This window comes from Opisthocomus hoazin, chromosome 5, assembly GCF_030867145.1.
Source record: "Opisthocomus hoazin isolate bOpiHoa1 chromosome 5, bOpiHoa1.hap1, whole genome shotgun sequence".
Lineage (NCBI taxonomy): Eukaryota > Metazoa > Chordata > Aves > Opisthocomiformes > Opisthocomidae > Opisthocomus > Opisthocomus hoazin.
This window is the reverse complement of record NC_134418.1, coordinates 15,423,195-15,446,055: the sequence shown is the minus strand read 5'-3', so window position 1 is coordinate 15,446,055 and position 22,861 is coordinate 15,423,195. Positions and strand designations below refer to the sequence as shown.

The following is a 22,861-nucleotide window of genomic DNA, read 5'->3' as shown; positions in this document are numbered from 1 at the left end:
TACGACAGAGGGAGTAATCTGTCTAAAATTTCTCTTTCTTACATTAACATCTTCCATTTTTATGAATTAGAAAGAGCTTTCAGTTTATGTTTTAAAAAGTAGCAAACTGCAAACCATACACAGAGCATCACAAGTGAAACACAATCTGTGTTAGAAACACGACTGGCTGTTGTAAAGCTGCGTGTGAAACCGAGCGGAGAGTAGAACTGTTCGTGGGGGGCTTGGGGGCAGCAGATGTAGCAGGACACGGTGTTGTGGGTGCACAGGGAAGTTCCATTTTAATTACAACTTATCTATTCTCTATGTGAAACCATGTTTTCATTTTTATTATAGATCTTAGATATCTGTTACAAAAAAAGACATCTTACTAATTTAAGTTAGACAAAATGTGTGAAGCATCTGGGCAAGCACGTCACCTTTGTGGTCGTGCAACTTGACTGGGACCAGGTGTAGTGGACATGTCAAAAGTTCCATTCTTTTTTTGGTAGCGACTATACAACAATGAAGGGAAAACAGCAGTAGGGGCTGTTCCTCCAGAGCTGTAGCAGAACAAACATGGTCAGCTCTATTTCCTCCAGTAGAACTGCTTTATCAACAATGCAGTAAAAATAACTGCTATTACTTAATTCTTTAGGTTTGACACAAAATGTGCATTACAGTAATATCTGTAAAAGGCTTTTTATTAATTCATTATGGTATGCAGAATGCATAAAAAGCAATAAATTATGTGCCAAATTTTTCTTTGCATTTAAAAATTTCAAGCTTATGTTAATATACTAAAAACACGCCACGTTTATGTTTTCTAACAGGCATTATAGGCTTTATTGAATGCAATTAATTCACATGTAACTTTTGACATTTTCACTCTGTGCAGAGTAAAGATGAAGGCTGCTGCTGGTTGTTGCATATGATGTATAGAAATATATATTTCAGAAGGGAGATGGCAAAACACACATTTCATGTCAACATATTTACAGAGGACATTCAGATTTTACGAGACGTAAAGACCTGTTCCCCAAGAACGTCGTACATAGAAATGATTCATGATACATTTCCTCCCCGCAAATTTAGGACAATAAAAACTTTAATGCACAAGTAAGTACTGATGAGAAACTAACTTCTCTCTCTCAAAACAGTACATACTAAGCTTTACGATCTAGAAGCAGATTGCTTATGCTTCTTGAAGTCAAAACCATTTTTTCCTCTTAATGTCACAGGAGGGAGGTTATCAATTCAGCAGTGGGTTTTGAGACTTTTTTTTTTTCAGTTAACAAACTGCTCCCAGTTGTAGCACTTTGAAGAGTCTGGCTTTAACACTGTCTGTCCTTGGGCTTTGTCCTGGTGCATTGCACAGTCCGTTTGTGTTGTATTCTCTCTCTTTGCACCTAGCAGGAAAGCTCTTCAGTTGACATTTTACCATCATTATTACTAAATGAGCCTGATCTCCGACTCCGGTAGTTTCAGAGGATTAGAAGTAGAGGCCATACATGTGCAACCTGATCATCGCTGTGTACTGCCGTGGTATGACTCAATAAACGCCTGAGACAGTGTAGCTGCTTTTGCGCAGTAACAGTGTTCTCTTGCTCTGGGCGGCAGGCGGGGAGCCGGACTTGCAGCATCGCAGACGCATGGGCGATGGGGATAAAACCATGAGCTTTCTCCTGTTAGCTGGGCGCCGGCTTGTAGCTTTCTTACCAGCTCGTTCAGAGGTTTCTGTGTTCTCTTCAGGATTAGGTGTGGTTTTATGTTTGATAAAGGGATTTAAAACGAAGGCTATCAGCTCCCTCTGCACTAATGGATATGTACACGTGCTTATTTATTGGAAGATTATTTCCATTGTAGCTGTATGAAAAAATGCATAAAATACCCAGGTATGCCATGCACCCTGCTCCCTAGAAAAAAAAAGTCAGAAGTCTTACAAACAAAGCATGTAGACAATATTATATTTTTGATTAATTATCATACCAGTCCAGGAAAAGCAAGGAAAATGAACACATCACGAGGAAGAACAGGATCCATACTCTAAATCCAGCATTGTTTTTGATTGCCTGTAAGGAAAAGGTTATCCCCATTACCATCAGCAGGGAACGTACAGGAGAATTCCAGCCATGGCAACCCAGGGTGACTGTTAGGGGCCTCGCTCTTCCCTCCCGCAGCAGAAAGGACAGAACTTGCCATTAATTCCAGGTGAACAGAAGTCAGGTTGGCTGTATCTCTTTAGTTTTATCACACTGAAGTTTCTCTCAAAACCTTAAAATTGGTCATTTTGGAAAAAAAAAAAAAAAATCCCAAGATCCCACACAGTGGGCATACACTCAAAACATTAAGAACTACATAAAAATGTACGTGCTTGAAGATGAGTTTTAAGTTCCAAAAGTGAAATTCTCCGATTAGAAATAATCAGGCCTTCATCGTTCTAATAAACATGACTAAAAAACCAAACCAAACCCAAAACCTGACAACGATTTCTGGAGGTTGATCTAGTGCTGTCAAGCACGTGTTTCAGTCCCAGAACAAGCAGAGCAAGGAGCAGGTACAGCAAGTGTTTTTCTTGTGTTCTCCGCCCCCCAACTGAGACCAGCAAATAGTCAGGGACCTCTTTGACATTGCAGATTAAAAAAAAAAACCTCTTCCATTTGTAAATGTGATACAAACATTAATGTGAGTGACAAAGTTTTGCATTTGTCACCTTTCTCTACTGTTTCTCAGTGTGGTTTAGGAAACAGTGCTCCCTACAAATGTGAAAAACAATGAAGCCCAAACAACTTCAGTTCGCGCAGTGGTGTTGAACACTGGTCTCTCCCTACAAGTGCTGGGGCTGTCGGCTGACATCTTTGTACCTCCAGGCGTCCTGTCTAAAGTGCCTAAGAATCATGACTGAAAGGCACAGTAACTGCGTGCTAAGTGTTGGTAAATCTGTGAGTCTCTAAAAAACCCCAGACATCTTCCTTACCACATGCTGTACCACCACGCCTACTGGACAGCTACTGAAGAGAATCCTCCAGATACTCAGTTTGAAGAAATGTGGAAATGAGTTCCAAATCAGAAATTTTAAGTCCCCAAGTTATGCTTGCTAATGTATGTTTGATGCACTTTTCAGGAGAGCTGAGCAGTAGAGAACTCACCCTTGAGTTACATATTCTGGGTGCTTGTGGGGGTGGGGGCGGGGGGGGGAACAAACACGCAACGAACAAAAAAACCCTGACCCATTTACTCAGTAGCCTGACTTAGGAGCTCTGTTTTTATTGAGATCTCAGTTCCCGAGAGAAAACATAATTTCATTGTAATTAGGAAGACGATAGGATAGATTTATTACTGCCTCCAGCATGGTAAAGAGACTCTTCTGCTAATGCACAGCATTTAGCTCCAGTTTCAACAATCCCAGCACTGTCTCTTATTTGCAGTCTGCCCTTTCTCCCCTCCTCCTCCGTTTTTAAATGAACTTCACAGGTGCTTCAGTGCATGCCAAGTGCCCTTTGTGCTTAACAGAGGGGCAAGGCCAGGCAGCTTGCTGTTAGCAGGACAAGAGCAGCGCTGCAAACCTCAGCTAACTCCTGCCACTTCTCCACACCCATGTCCTGACCCCCAGCACACGCTGCAGCGTGCTCTGGGTGAGCTGGTCCCTGCTGTTCAAAGCCACACTTGGGCAAAACTGAAAGTTAAGAGAAAGTTTAAAACACAGCTTCGAGCTGTTACCTCTCTTATGTCTTCGTTGCCTTCTTTGATATTCTCCGTTGCGCCCACAACTAGTTGATGGATATTGTCAATATCAGTTTCCTGTTAAAAAAAAGAAAACTGAGACACCGTGATGAATTTTAAGAAAAACACACTTCTAAGGATTGGGGGAACAAGCAGAACTCAAACATTAAATAAAACCTGGTGTTTTTAACATCTTAGTTGCAGTGATGCAAAGGTATAGGGGCAATTAATTGTGGTTTCTTTACCTCTGGTTATACGAGCTATGATGGAGAACCCCAAGATCAACCGGAAGTCTCCCATTTATCTAGAATCAAATCTAACCCGTCTAATTTTTGCCAGCCCTTTTGGAAGAGGTGCCACCATTTCCAGAAAAGATGCTCTCAACACATTTAACTGGGCACTAATTCTGAGACAGCGGGATCATTCTAACACGTATGTTGCATTTTCCATTCCCAGCACATACTGATAAGTAACAACAGTAAATAACTTGATTCTGCATTTGAAAAACATAAAAAAGAATCTTCCTTCACACTTGCAAAGATTCATTAGTCTTAATGTCTACATCTTGCATGCAACCAAGACCAAAATAGCCCCAAGAAAACCTTCAAGCTGTGTTTGCTACTGTAGTATTAAATTACACACTAACCTGCTGCAAGACCTTTTCAGTGAATATCTCTTGTAATCTGGAGATTTCCACCACTTTTCCTTCAATTTGCCTTGGCAAAGAACAGAAATACTCCATGAGAAGCGAGCGCGAACGCCTCGTGCTGCCGCAGACCCTGGTGAGCAGGCGGGCTGTGCAACACCCGTGCTGAGTGCTCCGACAGCCGCGGGCGGGAAAAGCACCGGCCCACTGCGATGTGAATCGAAGCGTGGGGAGAAGCGGCTGTCACGGTGAGAGCTTCACCCATCTTCCTTCCCCTAATGGTGGGCCCCAAGCAGTTAATTTTGATATACGCTTTCTCTGTGCTGCTGTGAAGCGTGGCATTCACCTTGCCTAGCACTAGTAATCCCAGAGTAAAGCTCTAGCCTGCCTTAGCTGCTCAGGTTGTCTGCAGAGCAAGTGGAGGAGCACAGACGGCACCGCTGCTCTGCCGTAACAACAGGTCCCTGCACGGGGGTTGGTGGTGGCACCTCCCCTGCTGCTGTCTGTACGCAGCGGACAACCCGAGATGAGTGGAGAACTTACTGTTTTACAACTGAGATACATCAGATAGACCGTAAACCTTCCCAAATTTAACCAGTGCTAGTCTGGGTTGCTTGTGTGTCACTCGGAACCGTTCTTGGGACTGTGGGACAGCACAGTGTGTAAACCCATGCAGTTAATTTCCGGGGCGCTCCTGTTTCACCCATTCTCCTACCACACCACCACAATTCACGCAGCTGGGTGCACAGCAGCAAATTCTCTGTCGGGGGGGAGCTCTCCGGGTTGCGGGAGCGGCCTGCGCAGCCACCGGTCAAGTAACAGAAAGTAGTACCTGACTTCATCAACGAGATTGTTCATTTCACCAACAAGCCTCTGGTTCTCCTGTTCGAACTGGAAGAAGGAAATCACACACATGAGTTCGCACGCTTGGACCCAGGGAACCTTTTTCAACCCCCTCCCCAATCAGCCAACCTCCCCCCTTCCTTGCAGTCTACCTGCAGTACGTCTCCTTTAGAGACCTTCAACAGTTACCAGTACTGGCCTAAACAAACAATATGCGCCTCCTTACTCGTCACCAGTCACTGCGACACTTGTCATTCTCCTCCCATTAATGAACGAAACAAGCCCCAAAATAACTGGAAGATTTTGCTCAAGTTACTTTGCAGTAAGAAAAATATAGCTGATGAAATCTGTACTATTATTTTAGACATCTGAGTGGGGATGCCTTTCATGCTCGTGAAAGCATGTGATTTTCTTCATGGTATCTTTGCGCTGTCATTCACATGATTCATGTACTGCCCATGGCATGGAGTGACGAGCTTTTAGATGCTGTTGCAGTATGAAATATTCTGACATGTTGTACTTCATACTTTACAAGTGCATTGGCTTTAGTTATTCCAGCAGACCTCTTCCATTTAAAACTCAATGAAACACTTCAGGATACTTTTAGCACCACATTTTTCAAAATACAACCATAAATGGAAGACTTTATACAGGAGAATAAGCTTTGCCTTTTCAGATGTGCTTGACTGTCAGCTCATTTGGGATTCGTTACAGAAGAGGTGACCGTGCAGCAAGTATGATGACACGAGTTGCCGAAACAAAATCTGCACAGCCGAAACACAGCTGAGAAAGGTCTCACAGAATCACAGAATGGTGGGGGTTGGAAGGGACCTCTGTGGGTCATCTAGTCCAGCCCTCCTACCGAAGCAGGGTCACCTACAGGAGGCTGCACAGGGCCTTGTCCAGGCAGGTCTTGAATATCTCCAGAGGAGGAGACTCCACAACCTCCCTGGGCAGCCTGTTCCAGGGCTCCGTCACCCTCAGAGGGAAGAAGTTCTTCCTCATGTTCAGACGGAACTTCCTGTGCCTCAGTTTGTGCCTGTTGCCCCTTGTCCTGTCGCTGGGCACCACTGAAAAGAGTCTGGCCCCATACTCCTGACACCCACCCTTGAGATATTTATAATCATTTAGAAGGTCCCCTCGCAGCCTTCTCTTCTTCAGGCTGAACAAGCCCAGGTCCCTCAGCCTTTCCTCGTAGGAGAGATGCTCCAGCCCCCTCATCATCCTCGTATCCCTTGGGGCAGTGGAGTTCATTGGGAACCGCAGCGAAGGGCTATGTTTCAGGAAGAACCTGCTAGGACATGCTGAGCTGGGATTTGCGAGGTGCCCGTGCGAGTGCGGCCCTGCAGGCCAGCAGCCAGCCGGAGCCGGTTAAACACCTGCGGGAGCAGCAGGACCTTTGCGGCGTGGACACAACTGACTACAGATCTTTGCACTTTTCTCGCAAGGCTGGGAAGGACCTGGTCCACGCAGCTACACAGAAATAGCACACAGGACATACATTTCTGCTAAAAACATCCCCTGCTACGGACCTCTGACAGACCCGAGCGATACATGCAGAATACCAGAAACAAGGATTCGGAATGCAAAGAATTTGCCAGGGGAGCTGTGCAAGACAGCGAGCCCTGCTCTAGTCCAGTTATCTCCGTATTTTGAACTAGCCTACGTAACATGCTGGGATTTTGGTATAATTCAATCCCGTTACAATTCCATTAGCAGTAAAAGTGCAGCAGTCTTCTCGGCCACCTTGCAAGGCCTCGTTACCCTTTTCAAGCCAGAGCAGCACATTGTCAAAGACGCAAATACGCAAACGCCAACAGGGCAGCACTACTTATAGGTCCGACTTGGTCTTCAGGGGCAAATGCAGGTTCCTGCACCTGGGGAGGAACAACCCCATGCATCAGTACAGGCTCGGGGTGGACCTGCTGGAGAGCAGCTCTGCACAGAGGGACCTGGGTGTCCTGGTGGATGACAGGTTGACTATGAGCCAGCAGTGTGCCCTGGCTGCCAAGAAAACTAATGGGATCCTGGGGTGCATCAAGAAGAGTGTGGCCAGCAGGTCAAGGGAGGTTCTTCTTCCCCTCTACACTGCCCTAGTGAGGCCCCATCTGGAGTACTCTGTCCAGTTCTGGGCTCCCCGGTTCAAGAAAGACGAGGAGTTGCTGGAGAGAGTCCAGCGGAGGGCTACGAGCATGGTGAGGGGACTGGAGCATCTCTCCTACAAGGAGAGGCTGAGGGACCTGGGCTTGTTCAGCCTGAAGAAGAGAAGGCTGCGAGGGGACCTAATATATGTTTACAAATATCTGAAGGGTGGGTGTCAGGAGGATGGGGCCAAACTCTTTTCAGTGGTGCCCAGCGACAGGACAAGGGGCAATGGGCACAAACTGAAGCACAGGAAGTTCCGTCTGAACATGAGGAAGAACTTCTTCCCTCTGAGGGTGACGGAGCCCTGGAACAGGCTGCCCAGGGAGGTTGTGGAGTCTCCTCCTCTGGAGATATTCAAGACCCGCCTGGACAAGGTCCTGTGCAGCCTCCTGTAGGTGACCCTGCTTCGGTAGGAGGGTTGGACTGGATGACCCACAGAGGTCCCTTCCAACCCTGAACATTCTGTGATTCAGTCGGTGCAATAGGAATTGCTCCCTGAGCAAATGCTCAATGCTTAAGCTCGCAAGAAAAGGAGGTGTTGCCCAGAGAAGATAGCAAATATCTGAGAACAACCACAATCTTGTGCAAAAAGCAAAAGGAAGGAAGGAGGAGGAAAAGGTCTGAATCACAGAGAATTACAGTAACAGCAAGGGTCGTGTGACATCAGTGAAAGGCAAACGGGCATTTTGCTCTTAGAGCAGTGCTACCAAAATAGCTGATAATGAAGCACTTTGTATTTCAGAGTAGTTTAAACAACGCAGTTTGTCACTAAGATGCAACATGAAAGTTAGTGGCTATAATATGACATACACTTCATCCGACTGATAGGTTCTTTCACAGAGCCAGTCTGTAGCAGCATGTAAATTTATAGAATCATTAAAGTTGGAAAAGACCTCTAAGATGATCAAGTTCAACCATCAATCCAACACCACCATGCCTACTAAACCATGTCCCAAAGTGCCACATCTACACATTTTTTGAACACCTCCAGGGATGGGGACTCCACCACTTCCCTGGCAGCCTGTTCCAATGCCTGACCACTCTTTCAGTAAAGAAATTCTTCCCAATATCCAACCTAAATTTCCCCTGACGCAACCTGAGGCCATTGCCTCTCGTCCTATCGCTAGTTACCTGTGAGAAGAGACCAATGCCTGCCTTACTACAACCTCCTTTCAAGTAGCTGTAGAGAGCGATAAGGTCCCCCCTCATCCTCCTCTTCTCCAGACTAAACAGCCCCAGCTCCCTCAGCCACTCCTCTTAAGACTTGTTCTCTAGACCCTTCAACAGCCTTGTTGCCCTTCTCTGGACACACTCCAGCAACTCAATGTCCTTGTAGTGAGTGGCCCAAAACTGAGCACATTATTTGAGATGCGGCCTCACCCGTGCCAAGTGCAGGGGCACGATCACTTCCCTACTCCTGCTGGTCACACTACTCCTGATACAAGCCAGGATGCCGTTGGCCTTCTTGGCCACCTGGGCACACGGCTGGCTCATGTTCAGCCGGCTGTCAACCAACACCCCCAGGTCCTTTTCCCCGGGGCAGCTTTCCATCTGCCATTTAACATTACTGTACTGCTACCTGGGGTGACAATCTTTGGCTCACTGTTGTGACCTCTCCCTCACCCCAGTCATGCCACCAGTGTCTCTATCCCAGGTTCTTTCAGATCTTCCTTATCCAGCTTGTGCAACGACTCGTGCGCATTGCTTCAGATGCTGATGGACGCATCCCTTGTAATGACCCAGGATCACTCTGAAACTTCCACCATATCAAATACATTTTTCTAACACAGAGAAGAAATAAAGTCTGTACACTACTTGGGGTGCAGTGAAAAAGATCTAGTGCAGCCAACTGAGGAATTTGTCCTGCTCCCCTCTCCCCACATACGCAGTCCTAAGCAAGCACTGCTGCTCGTCTGATGTCATGGTATGACATTTTGGCTCACTGACTACTTGCTCCTGAGATTTCTGGTAGATTCCTACACTGAATCCCACCACAGGCCCAGACGAAGGGAGAGTGGATTGCAGGAGCTGAGCATGACTTCTGCACTACCACAGAGCAACACTGAAGAGCAAGAAAACGAGACAAGGCAAGCCACCTTCACACCCTTCACCTTCATTCCCTCCTTCCAGACCCCACACCATCGCCGCTGTCCCCCACGCTTTGTGCTGCAACATTCTTCATCTTGGTTCAGGCCCATCAGGACCTCAGAGAAACAGTACCTGACTCTTTGTGAACAGCAAATTAAATGTCAACCGGCATGACTTAGGGGGAAATGGTTACTGTATTAAAAATCTGAAGTGTGTAGGTTTAATTTGGCTGACGTGAGTGTGAAATGATAGGTGTGTTCAAAGAAGAGTAACAGTAATCTCACAGAAGAAGGTTTAGTCTTCTGACATAGGCAATTTATGTCATGAAGAATAATGAAAAATGATTTTTTATTTCTTTTAAAATGCAAATTTCGTTCTGTGCTAGAGGTTCACCATCTACCTGATGGGCAAGAACAGCTTTCTGTCCTTGGTTAAAGGACTTCAGAGAGTCCCAGATCACAGATGAGGAGGAATGCTGTCGGGCACTGTCACCTTCACTGTGGGGCAGAGACCTCGGGAAAGGAACCCAGCCCCAGGGGTCGAGGCAGAACAGAGAGGAACATACTGCACAGCTCCCTGAAGCCCCACTGATTTCCACTCTAAAGATCCAATGGTTTTGTTAAATAAAAAAAATCCTGTCAGTGTTGCAGTACATCCAAATGCCGCTGTCACTGCTGTCTGTAGTGTCTCTTCCTACAGGGGAAGCATTTGTTGAAATACAATCAACCAATACAGCGATATTTATTTCACAGCGGTGGATGTTAAAGGTGTTTCACCATTGCACTCCCTCACGTTCACACCACTGTATGTGCCCGGTTTTAGGGGAGTCAGCTCAGAACAAAGCCAAGGAACAGAGCAATGAAACAGAACCACGAGATTTAGCACCGAGTTGACTGGATGGTCCTTAAGTGACTGACTAGGGCCACCAAGCTCTAATTGTTTTTCTGACTTCTGTAAGGGTAAGTATTTCTGCACAAACATTCAACATCAGACATTCCCTATTTTGCTGCCTTAATAAAACTGAGCTAATAACTAATTTAGAAGGCAAATTTTCAATAAAGAAACAGTGAATGATTTTAATCCCTTACAAATAGCACAATCCACTTGAGAAAGCATTCTTTAAAAAGTCCCTTTGATATTTAAAACCCTCCACTGGCACAGATTGCCTTTTAGACTGCTAAATGAAATTTTTTTTAATTTGAAATCATGCCTGATGGACGGCTTGACGCAGACAGCAGCAAGATACGCTAAAAAAGTCAGTTGAACCAAAGGTTAGAGCACAGAACACATCACATACTAGTGTGTCACAAAGGGATTTACATGATGGGAACAAACCACACTCTAGCGATCAGTACGGCTCAATGATTTACAGCTTATTAAAGTGGCCTCTTTTACGACAGTGAAATGCTCTGTTACTGAAGTATGGCATAAAGTGAGAAGACTGCTTATGATACGTCTAAAAATCACAGAATCACAGAATCACAGAATAGTAGGGGTTGGAAGGGACCTCTGTGGGTCATCTAGTCCAACCCCCCTGCTGAAGCAGGGTCACCTACAGCAGGCTGCACAGGACCTTGTCCAGGCGGGTCTTGAATATCTCCAGAGAAGACGACTCCACAACCTCCCTGGGCAGCCTGTTCCAGGGCTCCGTCACCCTCAGAGGGAAGAAGTTCTTCCTCATGTTCAGACGGAACTTCCTGTGCTTCAGTTTGTGCCCATTGCCCCTTGTCCTGTCGCTGGTATAATTGAAGAAATCATCACAGTTCTTTTTTGTTATCCCGTGAGAGAAGTGACTGTATGTACTGTACTCCAATTTGAGACAAAACCAAACCAAAACAAAAGATCAAGTAATGGAAAATAAGATATTTTCACAACTCAAACAGCACAGCCAGATTTTTTTTCCCACTCAACGCAACCACAAGACATCTGCTCACAATAACTATAAAAACCATTAATATACCTGTACTCAGGGTTATAAACTGAAATTTATTGTGCAAATCATACAATAGCCTGCAACCATTTCGAACAATGTACAGCTCTCTCCTGTGGGTAAAATAGTGATAGAAATTGCTGCTGTAGCAATATGATAGGGCTTTAATTTATTATTTTACCCACAGGAAGGATCACGGAGCCATGACTGAGAATTTCAAACCATCCAATTTCAAACCATCGCAGCAGTTGCTACACTGTAACCTACCATCTTCTGACAACTGCTGGACGTTCTGAGTAACTTAAATGCAGCTGGTCCACTCTTCACAAATCAAATGTTCAAAAAGTAGAAATTAACTTCTCTAACAGCAAACATAACGTAGAGGAGAAATAATTAACTGTCATTAGAGTGAATAAATTAACTAAAGCTGTGAGGGTTTGTTACATCTTTGTACAGATGCTTTGATTCCTGCGCCAAAGCACAATGAAGTCATTAAATATTGCCAAGTTAGTATGAAGGATTTATGAGCAATGAAAAAAGCAATGCACATTGAAATACTCAAATTATTTCCCAGTTACACCTATATTTACACCTTGGACCCAAATTTACCTGAAATTAGAATAGTGGATCCAGTGACTTTAAAGTCAGCTAGGAGTGAAACTATGCAGTATCCAACTTTTATTAGCAAGGACCAACTCTTAGCTACAAATTTCCTCAAAAATGCACTGGAAGAGCAGTTTCGCTGTGGAATAGTCACCACATACCTCCCTATCCTTTGTAAATTTCCTAATTATAGTGTTCAGAAAACAAACAAAAAAACCCTCAAACCAAAAAAAAAAAAAAAAAAAAAAAAAAAAATCACTTGAGGTCCACAGAACAGAGCGATGGCTTGCTCAGCTCTGAGCATCAACATGTTAGTGGCAACGTTTAGATTTGAAACCCTGCTGTGCACATCTACATATTACACAAACATACAACTCTGTTTACAGTTTGACAACTCCAATAATAAGCAATCCAATGGTAAAAAAATTATCTGACAAGATATGACCCTCATCAGGGGGCATTAACTGTACCTAGAAACAATCAGCTGGCTTTCTATTTGACAGCTGGTGGAGAAAGAAAAAGAGTCAGTATTAACACTGCCATGAATGCTGACTCACTTTTCATTTAAATCGTAATAAATGTAGACTCTTTCCAAGGCATAAGGTGGGAGTAACTGACGCTTGTTAATTTTTAAGAGAGGCAGAAAGCAAGCCTCTATTTCTGTGCAACGGTGCCAGAAGCATAGGCTCATAGTCAGTGTGAGAAGCAGCTGAGATATAGCCAACCCCAGGTACTGGTGCTCATCCTGTCAGCCTGCCGTGAGCTACAGCAGGAGAGAACAGCTCTGGGCAAGATCAGAACCACAGCAAGATGCAACAGGAGATTCAGACATCCAGCTCAGAATCAGCTTTCTGCAAAACTCAGAATAAATTATAAGCAGAGGAGGCTGTTCTACCAGTAACTTCCCTTTGTATGCTTTTTTCAGTTCTAGTTCCCTTGTACCAGTACTAAAACACAAGAACTGAGAGTACGTAACAACAATAAAATTTAAATATAAATTCACATGTGAAAATTTTACAATAAACTATGCCACAAGAGCAGTAATACTATTTCAGTGTATTAATATATAACAGACTTTGAAGTCCTGTATTTTTATTTTGGTAGCATTTTGATCTTCTGCTTCTCTCAACAGACGAGTACATTTGTCTCTTCCGGTGGAGCAGACTGATAAACTTCAAGCTGAGAGCTAAAGTTTCCAGCACAAGTCATTTTTCTAGGCTTAATCATGGCACTAACATCAAGGCACTGTCATATACTATAAACTTTCTTGCAAACTATAGGCAGAACCGTGTAAGCTAAGAAGAAGGCCACATTATTGTCTGTCTGAGCTAGAAGTTTATTTAATTTGGAGCATCAGTGTTATTTTTATACCGCTTTTCACAGGAATTGCAACTCCTGAAAACACAACAGAAGTAAGTGCAAAACAACCAGTAAAAGTTTAAAAAGAAAAAGTACAAATAAAAAGCATAGCACAGGAGAATACTAACAGATTTTTAAGAAACAGCTGTTAGTTCTCCTCTAGGAAGAGCTGTCCAAATGCCTGATAAGAAGCAGTTTAGGACTGGAGATTTAGGAGTCTAGAAATCTTTCAAAGCATTAAACTACGAACACAGATTTTTCTCTTACTTAGGCCTGGAATCACTCCCCCTCACAAGTCAATAGGGAGAACTTAACTCCAGGTAAAAATTCAAATCCTCAGTGGGTAAAACTCAACATTTTAAGCTGTTTAGCTTTCTCAGTCTTGGTGGCAGAAATAGAAGAAAACTCACAGACTCCAGCAACTCATTTAAGTTGTGAGGTATCTGGGGCCTTACTCTAAAAAGGATAAAAGGATTTCATGAAAAAGAAATGTATTTATTCCCAAAGTACTATGGCAAGGGATCTAACGTTCAAAACTTAATTACAGCGTGAGGCCTACAAAAAGCAATCCAACATTTAGTGGTCAGTTATTAGTATGCCCTGTCAGAGCCATCACCTCTGATGCTTGTTTCCTCCTGGTCCTCTGGAAGCTTACAGCAAGGGAGCTAATAATACTGTGCCTAAACACAGAAGAGTGAAAATATATAAAGAATTCCTCTTAAAAATAAAACAGAAAGCAGGAGTAAACCTTTAGATTTCAGGCTGGCACCCAAGAACAACAGAAGAGAATCAAGAGCAGCCTCTGAAGAACCTTTTCTCCTTGACAAGCCATACCACAATGATGTGCACCTTAGTCATCTCTGATGGGGAGAATGATGCGTACTGTGTTTGGGAACATCTCTCGTCACTGCGAAAGAAGCTTCACGTATTCATACTGCAGCAGCCCTTTGCCTTAGTAAAGCTCACCATTCTGAAAACTGCACATCTACTGGCTACTTATAAATCAGTTTTTCTTTCTTTATATAAAACAAGGCAATGTCTGCTAATGTAGAGAGGTTTTTTTAAGAATTTTTAATTTTGAGCCATATTCAAACAGATACGTTTTAGGAATATCAAAAGGTCTAACAGATAGACTGTCAGCAACCATGTCTACGTCAGAAACTTTGTACTGTATCAGTTCAACTGTAAGCAGAATTGGATCAAACAATACATAAACAGGTTGATAATGGTGAAATGCAGAAAAGGTAAAATTAATGAGATTCTGTTGTGAAAGAAAGCTTGTAGCTACTCTTTCTAGTAAATCAATCTGATTTTGGTAAGCCAAAAAAATAAAAAGAAATAAAATGAAGTATAACTTCATAGTTCTACTTAAATACTGTAACTATTTAAGGTGTGTTCTAGAACTAGTCCAAGTAAAAAAGGGCCAACACTTTATTCTTTCAGAAGTTTCATAAAGCTTTTTCTGATGTTGCCTTGACTTCTACTGTTTCCTGACTAAAAAGGCAATTAATAATTGTAGTTTTAAAAACAATTCTTATTTTAATAATTGAAAAATAGTTGTTACTGATTTCATGGCTCCATGTAAGTATTTTGTAGGAATTTTAAATATTAGCTTCTACCAGAAGAACCAGGAAGCCATGTGCAAAAGGTGTATTTTGTTATGACATTATTCTGCATAAAATGAAAGTTGAAAATTAATTTGGGTGAATCTGTACTTTAACACATAGGAATACAGCAGAAAATATAATAAAATGGACAATAAGACACAAGATACACTTACCATCTGTATTTCTTCAGGTGACAGCTCATCTTCACCTTTGCCATCCCCCCATAATCCAAGGTTACTTTGGGCATCAGGTAGATTCCTGTCTGTAAAAGAACCACCAAACACTTGAGAGAGACAATGCATGCCACTGAATAGTAGAGTGAAAATAATTTTTTCATGCATTTCAGAATGCTGATGAAATTGTTATATCTCATTTGTCATTAACTGAGATTCACCCTACATTTACAGCACAAAATTACACCAATAAACCTTTAACTTCTGAAGTGGGACAGAAGTCTATGCATATGTTTCATTTTATTAAGTACGAGGAGTTGCACTAATATATTGACAGTGAAGGATGTAAAACAACTCATAATGCACTAAGACTTGTTAGGGCACAAAATACTGTAGCATTTGTCTTTTAATAGAAGAAAAACATACAATTTTCAAAGCAACTGTCTATATGCAAACTATTCTCTTCCAATGAGAACTGACAGAACCACCAGCTCCTCATTCCAAAATGTAAAAACAAAATCTCAGAGACATTTTGATCAAAGTTCACAGGACAAACTGGGTTTCCTCACACTGTTCAAACTGTATATTACAGTCCAAATCCTACAGCACGCTGTGCAAGGGGTCTTCCTGCGTGTAAGAGGAATCAGATCCGAGCCCACAAACTAACCCTTACACATCATAGCTGCTTCACTCATTTCAGTAGTACTCCCCCTTTGATTAAAGCTAATCATCTGCATAAATCTTAGCAGGAGCTGGGCACAAAAGATCTTGAACAGCTATTTCTGGGATATTCCCTTCCGGAAGATTTATTTTTAGGCTTAATTAGAATCTTCTGATTATAGACAAAGAAGTGAGAACGGGAAAGAAAAGAAACTACGCTCCAGGAACCTACTGTTTCTGAAGCTGTTCTAGCATCAGTATTTCAAACCCGAACAGTAAGCCTGCACTCTTGAGAAGGCCTCTCTTTTCCCCACTGGCTGCGACATTTTTACAAAACCCAGAAGACAGATTTGCACCACCCCACAATGATCAAAGCTGAACCTGCTTTGATTTCTCAGGTGCAGGCTGCAGACTAAAATACAGAAAGATCTAGTTTTTACTTTTTCATAGATTTCAGACTTCCTATTTACCCCAGTCTATTTTTTCAGGCATTCATAAATATTTGTTAATTTTGTTACAATCTTCTAAACCTAATTTTTTTCAATTGCATAAGCAGCACTGACACATCCTCATTCAGATAGTGGCTTCTCTTGGGAAGCCTCTGAAAGGAATAGTCCTATTCATAAACAAATGTATGAAAAAGATAAGCAGAAATTTTCCCCTTTATCCTTCATTATAATATTTGTGAAAACTCTTGAAAAATAAATAAGAGTATTGTTGTGTATGTCTCCTTTATATATTTATATTTTGCTTCCCAACAACCAAACTAGGATGTACAGACAATGACAATGTTACAAATGGGGGATGTGGATAAGCAATACAGTAAATTTTTAAAAATAAAATAAGATCTGTTATTTGTTACAAGTAATAAGAAATAAAAATATCTTTAAAGGTTATTTAGAAAGAATTAAACTCTATGTTTTCCACGGGGTATCATCAGTATTTCAAGTCTATTTCACAGAAACACAAAACTTCATTGTTTAGGTAATCAATGTATTTACATTGTATCAAAATTCTAATGAATTATTTACTGAATTCAAAGAAAAGATAATAATTAGTTTATGAAGCCAAGAAATAACATATATTTCTATTTTATCCCAGAGGAACCAATTACTTTCAGGCATTGTCAGCACTGTTAAAAAACAGCACCTGTATCCAATGTGATTGCTAATAAGCAAATACACTTATGGTAAGAGGTAAGTGAGAAACGTGTATCTCCCCAGGGCTCCTCCTGTCACTGCGGTACGTTTCTGGCTACTGGGAAAGTTGTTCTGCAGCTTTCATGGAGCTGACATTAATGCTTTTCTACAATTCATCCAGCAAAAGCCAAACTATGTTTCTTCTGCAGAAAGAGAAGTAGTTAATGCACGATGGAGATACAAAGTAATGATCATATCCTCTGAACCCTCTTCCATGCTGAAAGGAGACAGCTGCTAAGCTTGTGGACCAGTTCAAAAGCTACTAATTATTTACATTTATTTCCATAACCTAAATGTCAAATTTATAATATGCAAATAAATACTGCCAACATATAAAAAGCAATCTCCAGAAAGGCTATTTTCCTACCATGAGGCATGTCCAGTATAATTCTAATGTAACAGGTGCTTTGCCTCAAAACAGAAGTAATCACATTTTGCTTTGGTTTCTGCCTCAGCACGCCAAGTAGGACATTCAGCTGTCCATCATAACGTTCATTTTAAGGACAGGACCACAAGCTGCTCTCAGAACTATCCTTACAGATGAGATATTTACGCAAGGGACCCAGGCACGCTGACAATGGCTAATTTATAAATACAAGTGATCACCATCCTCTAAACTACCAACGTCCTGAGGACAAAATAGTTTACTTCTAAACATGGTAATTTCTCCAGTTTCTGAAAAATTTCAAAAGTTACTTGTAAGAAAAAAAAACAATTATCAAAGGCTACAAGATTTAAACCAAGCTTCTTGTTTCCTAGTCACTTTATTCATGCTATTCCCTTGCTTCGACAACCACCTACCAGCAAAGTTACAAGGCTGATTTCTACAAGCAGCAGCAACCAGCACTTATGTGAGGCTGTGTGCATTTACAAACTTTCAGACAGATGTATTTTGATACACAAGTTTCATAGTTTTCTCAAAGACTAGTAAGCAATCCCTCATAAGTACTGCATCAGCATCACTTCTGTGACAGGAACCCTACTTTCTCACAAGAAATTAAAGCATAAACTAATAAAAGTGAAAACTGGAGTAATGAAAATTAATGCAAGAAACAAAGCTTCATTTCTGTTTATTGCAGTGTCCAAGGCAACCGAAGCGCAGCATTTTCCGCAGTGTGACACAGATTTTTGGAGCTAAAAATTGTAATGACACTTTGTGGTGGGAGTGCACGCTTTCAGAGATTGCGGAGACATTCAGCAGCAAGGAAAGGGCACAGGGCAACAAAGATGCTACTACGCTGCCGCTTCTCTGCTGGCATGAGCTCACAGCTGCCAAACGCTGATAACGCGTTAAGGTGAAACTCATCTACGTGCCTGTGTGTGCATGACTTAAGACATACTACAAAAAAACACAGTAAGCACTAGAAATGACACATAATCAAAACCTTTACTTCTTACAATAAATTCAGTGTCGGCGGGGGGGGGGGGTGTGGAAATCATACTGATAGGGCTGCTCAAGTACAAACTGGTTAGGAAGATAAGCAATGCCGTATCAGAAAATGAAACCGTCACACGCTGTGAGGTATTTCAGTATTAAAGTCTTCATCCAGAAATGGAGTACCCACTGCACATGAATCCACTCTTTGTATGGCCCCAAAGTCACCAACCAGAGGAACTTCACTCTTTTAATAAAAATCACCAAAGAAACAATAACTGATTATCAGAATAATATCGCCATCCAGTGCATTTCTTCTATCTTGATGAAGTATTATCCTAAGGTAATCTCACATTTCATGGTTTCTGCTTCTTTCAAAATTAATTTTCATACTGTAAATCACAGGGTACCTTGGGACTCCTCTAGACGGCATGAGCAGGAGAACTCAAGCCAGAGAAAGCAACTCCAGAATCACAGAAACAGATTTCTCTTTAGGTATGCAACCTGAAATTATCTGTATAGCAGTGGTACTCCGAGAGGCACTCTGCAGTGAAGTTCTGCCCGTGTATACCTCCCAGGACAGACCAAAACGGCTCAGACAAGAGACCTGGCATCCCCTGGCCTCAGAAACAGGCCACCAAACAATCAGAAGCAATGTTCACAAGTCCTGTCAAGAATAGCACCAGCTGAAACGATCCTGGGGTCAGAGATACTGCTTTGGACTGCTGGCTATCTGCTGTCCACCAAAAGATGAGATGCAATCCTTCCAGCAGGGAAACTCAACGCTATGGAGAAGAACATCCCCAGAATGACAAGATCTTGCCAACAAGTCACCTCCCCTCCCTGAGCATATTCCACCTTCGAATTCCTGCTGCAGAGGTGTCCAACTCAAGGTCTCTGTGCTTAAAAACTAGAACATGTTCCCAGAAAGTCGTGGAGCTACTTTCCAATACCTTGCCATCAGTAAAAAGAATGTGGAAAAATCAGACAGATCTCAGAAGGTATGCAAGTAGATGAATATTGAAGAAAATAAATAAAAAGGAAAGAGTTCACGCAGAATTTACTGAGAGGATGAGGAATGCAGCAAGGCATAAGACTTTTTTTAGCTAGCTGGAAAAAGCATGCCAAAAAGTCCAAGATTTTGCTTCCTTGGTCTCACAATGTGCTTCACAAAAGCCTGATTAGCTCAGGAAAATGAGAATAGAAAAGCTGCAAGATGCAGGAATAGGCCCTTGTAATGTGAAGGAAGCACTATTGACCAGACAGGCCTTGCCACAAAAAGTAAAATATAACTGCGTTTTATTCTTACCTTTGCTTTCCTCAGCAGAAAGTTTTTCTTCAGAATCGTCTAAAGGAGTCTGTGAAGCTTTTTCAGGGGAAAGAGGTGATTTGGACACGTTGCTCTGCTCAGGTTCAAGTCTGGACCTAGAAGCACAAGAGCCTATATTTAACTGATATGACACAACTGAATTTCTCTAAAATGAGAACAACCACAGATTATTAAATTCGACACAAAGTCTTGCAAACTTCACATTAAAGATTTCCCAGGCAAGATACAAAATGTACTTAGCAACTTTTACTGAAATATTATTACAAAAGCAAAGAAAGCATGGATAGCATTCCTGAACAAAACACTTTACACGCTCAGAGTTGAGGAGAATTTTGAAGTCTATAGCATGAAAATACAGTCATTTTATTAAATGTTCTTTCAAAAAGCCAGAGTATTAAGATATATATATTTAAAAAAACCCCAGCCAACCACCACTTTGGTCATACTGAAAATTCTTTTCAGTAGCAACAGCCAACACCACTACTTTATTTTCTTTCAAGTAATAATTACAATTTTACTTTATATTGTCAGTCATGCCAGTGCCAACAGTAGATGCGCAGAGCCTGGAGAAGGATCACAGGTCAGCAGGAGAGCACCTGAAGGGCAGTCTGGAGAAGAGAAGGCTCCAGGAAGACCTTTTTGCAGCCTTCCAAGTATCTGAAGGGGGCCTACAAGAAAGCTGGAATGGGACTTCTTACAAGGGCACGTAGTGACCAGACAAGGCGTAATGGCTTTAAGCTGAAAGAGGGTAGATTTAGATTGGATACAATGAAGAAATTCTTCACTATGAGGGTGGTGAGGCACTGGCACAGGCTGCCCAGAGAAGCTGTGGCTGCCCCCTCCCTGGCAGTGTTCAAGGCCAGGTTGGACGGGGCTTTGAGCAACCTGGTCTAGTGGAAGGTGTCCCTGCCCATGGCAGGGGGGTTGGAACTCAATGATCTATAGTGTCCCTTCCAACCCAATCCATTTATGAATTATCATAAAGGAAAAGTAAGAAAAAACCCCAACAGAATTAGCTTTTTCCTGAAACAAGTATTTTCATTTAACTAGCTTTAAAGAATAGTTTAACGAGGAAGAAAGTGATCCTTACCTTGTCTACCAAGAGACAAAATAGACCATTTAGAAGCAAGCAAAAGAAAAAACTGTATGCAGTGGACAGACACATACTACATCTAAGTCCCTGCTATGTAATTTTAATACAAAAGCAATGCAAAAAATGAGAAGCATATTCAGTGATTATATATTAAGTACTTGTCAAGTATGTTTCACTGTGTCACCAAAAAAAGTTTAAAATTAGTGGCAGCACATTTTTTCCAGCAAACTTCTATGGTTTATTGTTGTCCACAATGAATTCTGTAACTGCTATGTAGTAGATGGTTAAATGCTTAGCAATTATGCTGTTACAGAAGCTAAAGAACAAAAAGCCTAAAAGGAACAGGCTGATTCACTTGCTGTGCTGCCTTCATCACTTCCTCCCCTCTCAAATATAATCAACAGTTAATCTCATTATGATCTGCAATCTACCCCTGCTGCTTAACAGAAGGTGTTACATTTTGTGTTCCTTTCCTTCTTTGTATTGTGTCTAAATTCTAACCCATAATTATAAAATTCTGAGAAAAACAGAGTATAATGCATTAGTCATCACTGAGTGACTACGTTATTTAAACAAGAAAAAACAGTAACAGGGAACCTTTCTTAGTTCTAAAAACTCTGCAAGTACTGGGCTTTTGGTAATTTTACAAAAAAGAACTCTTCTCTCGTCTCCTCCCTCTCAAGTGCCAAATTTGCCTAACAATGAGGAAAAAAAGACTTAACTGGATGTCCATGCAGTTCAAATAATAGTTCTGGTATTAATAAAACCAATTTCCCAGATGATAAAAATATCAGCTTGATTTGAATAACTGCATACATAATTCACAAGATATTCTAATGGAAAAATAAATTTAAAATTGAAATTAAAACCAATTTTGAATACCACTGAACATAAAAACTGAAAATCACAACCAAGTACCTCTACAGAGAAAGCTGCTTGTGTTTCTATTTCTCAGCTTTTCATTCTAGGGAACTAGTCCTACGTAATCAGTAGAACTTTTTAATCAAAAATATGAGTTAATGCATAAACACAATTTATGTAGAAAATTGTAACACTCAGGCAATTTGTTGAAGAGCTTAGGGTGTTTATCAATACAAAAGGAAACATGATAAAGTATATTTCTACTGCAAACCTTTCAGTATTGTCTGACAAGCACATATATTAAGTTCATTAAATCGCAGGAAAGAAGATCTGTAGTAGGATTAATTTAATTTTAAAGAAAAGTATGCCTTTATTGTTTGTTGTCCTTACTTTGCACAGCATGCTAATATACGAAGTTTTCAACTAAAAACGAACAAAATACCTAAGATGCACTATTTAAAGAACCCCCAGTTCTTTTAAGTGATGCAACGTTCTCATTATCACATAAAGCATCTGCTGAAATCTTTAGTGATACTATGAATCCATTAGTTGAAGGCATATGAAAAGAGACAATTTTCCTTCAAGTCATCATAAAGATTGGTTTCTGCCCTATGATTTATTTAAATTGAATTTTAATTTAAATGACAATTTAGCCATTACATCACATCTGCAATACAGGCTCCACTTAGTCAACATCTGTTTTCTAGTTCTTACATTCATAAAAAGAGGCAGAGAGGTATCCTCCAATATTATATAAAAGGACTGCATCTTCTGGGTTATTTTTTAAATGCCTTCTTGCTCTTTAATTAAGCGGTATTCTAACTTCTGAAATAGCTCCTTCATTGATCCATGCTTAGCATACACCTAACTGGGTTGTTTTCAGTCATCTGAGAAATCTTGAACCTGGGATTTCACATGGAAACAATAACATAAGAGTACAACAAACACAAGAGGTGGTATTTGTTAGCCAATTCTACAACTGCAGAAACTATGATTTCTTTCTTTGAAGTTCTTTAGTGTGAAGAATACTGACAAGGTTATGTATTTTTTACACACGAAAAATATCACACAGATTGTTTCTGTATGTTTTTACTGAAAAGTTATGGGAGTTACAAAAATACCAATGCCTTACTTTTCTCTCCTTACTTCTTTACCATAGTTCAGAACTGGTTTGGGTATTTTCTTTACTTGGCTTTAGCTTGTACTACTATTTATGTCTCAGGAGCACATATTTCAGTGAATCTAATTGT

The 22,861-nt window shown here is 41.4% G+C and overlaps 1 protein-coding gene across 2 annotated transcripts in view; it reads right to left on the bottom strand.

The window, feature by feature from the left end:
- Positions 1 to 792: 792 nt before the first annotated feature.
- The window catches only part of STX18 (syntaxin 18), a 68,723-nt gene continuing 46,654 nt past the window's right edge, over positions 793 to 22,861 (bottom strand). The window contains exons 6-11 of one of the 2 annotated variants that reach the window (XM_075420524.1): positions 19,637 to 19,752; positions 15,094 to 15,182; positions 5,178 to 5,236; positions 4,346 to 4,415; positions 3,697 to 3,777; positions 793 to 2,048 (exon numbers count right to left, since the gene is read on the bottom strand). In XM_075420524.1, the coding sequence (XP_075276639.1) occupies positions 1,953 to 2,048; positions 3,697 to 3,777; positions 4,346 to 4,415; positions 5,178 to 5,236; positions 15,094 to 15,182; positions 19,637 to 19,752 (511 nt within the window). In that variant the 3' untranslated portion in view covers positions 793 to 1,952. Of the gene's footprint in view, positions 2,049 to 3,696; positions 3,778 to 4,345; positions 4,416 to 5,177; positions 5,237 to 15,093; positions 15,204 to 19,636; positions 19,753 to 22,861 lie in introns of both variants that reach the window. The other variant, XM_075420525.1, reaches the window with a different exon arrangement.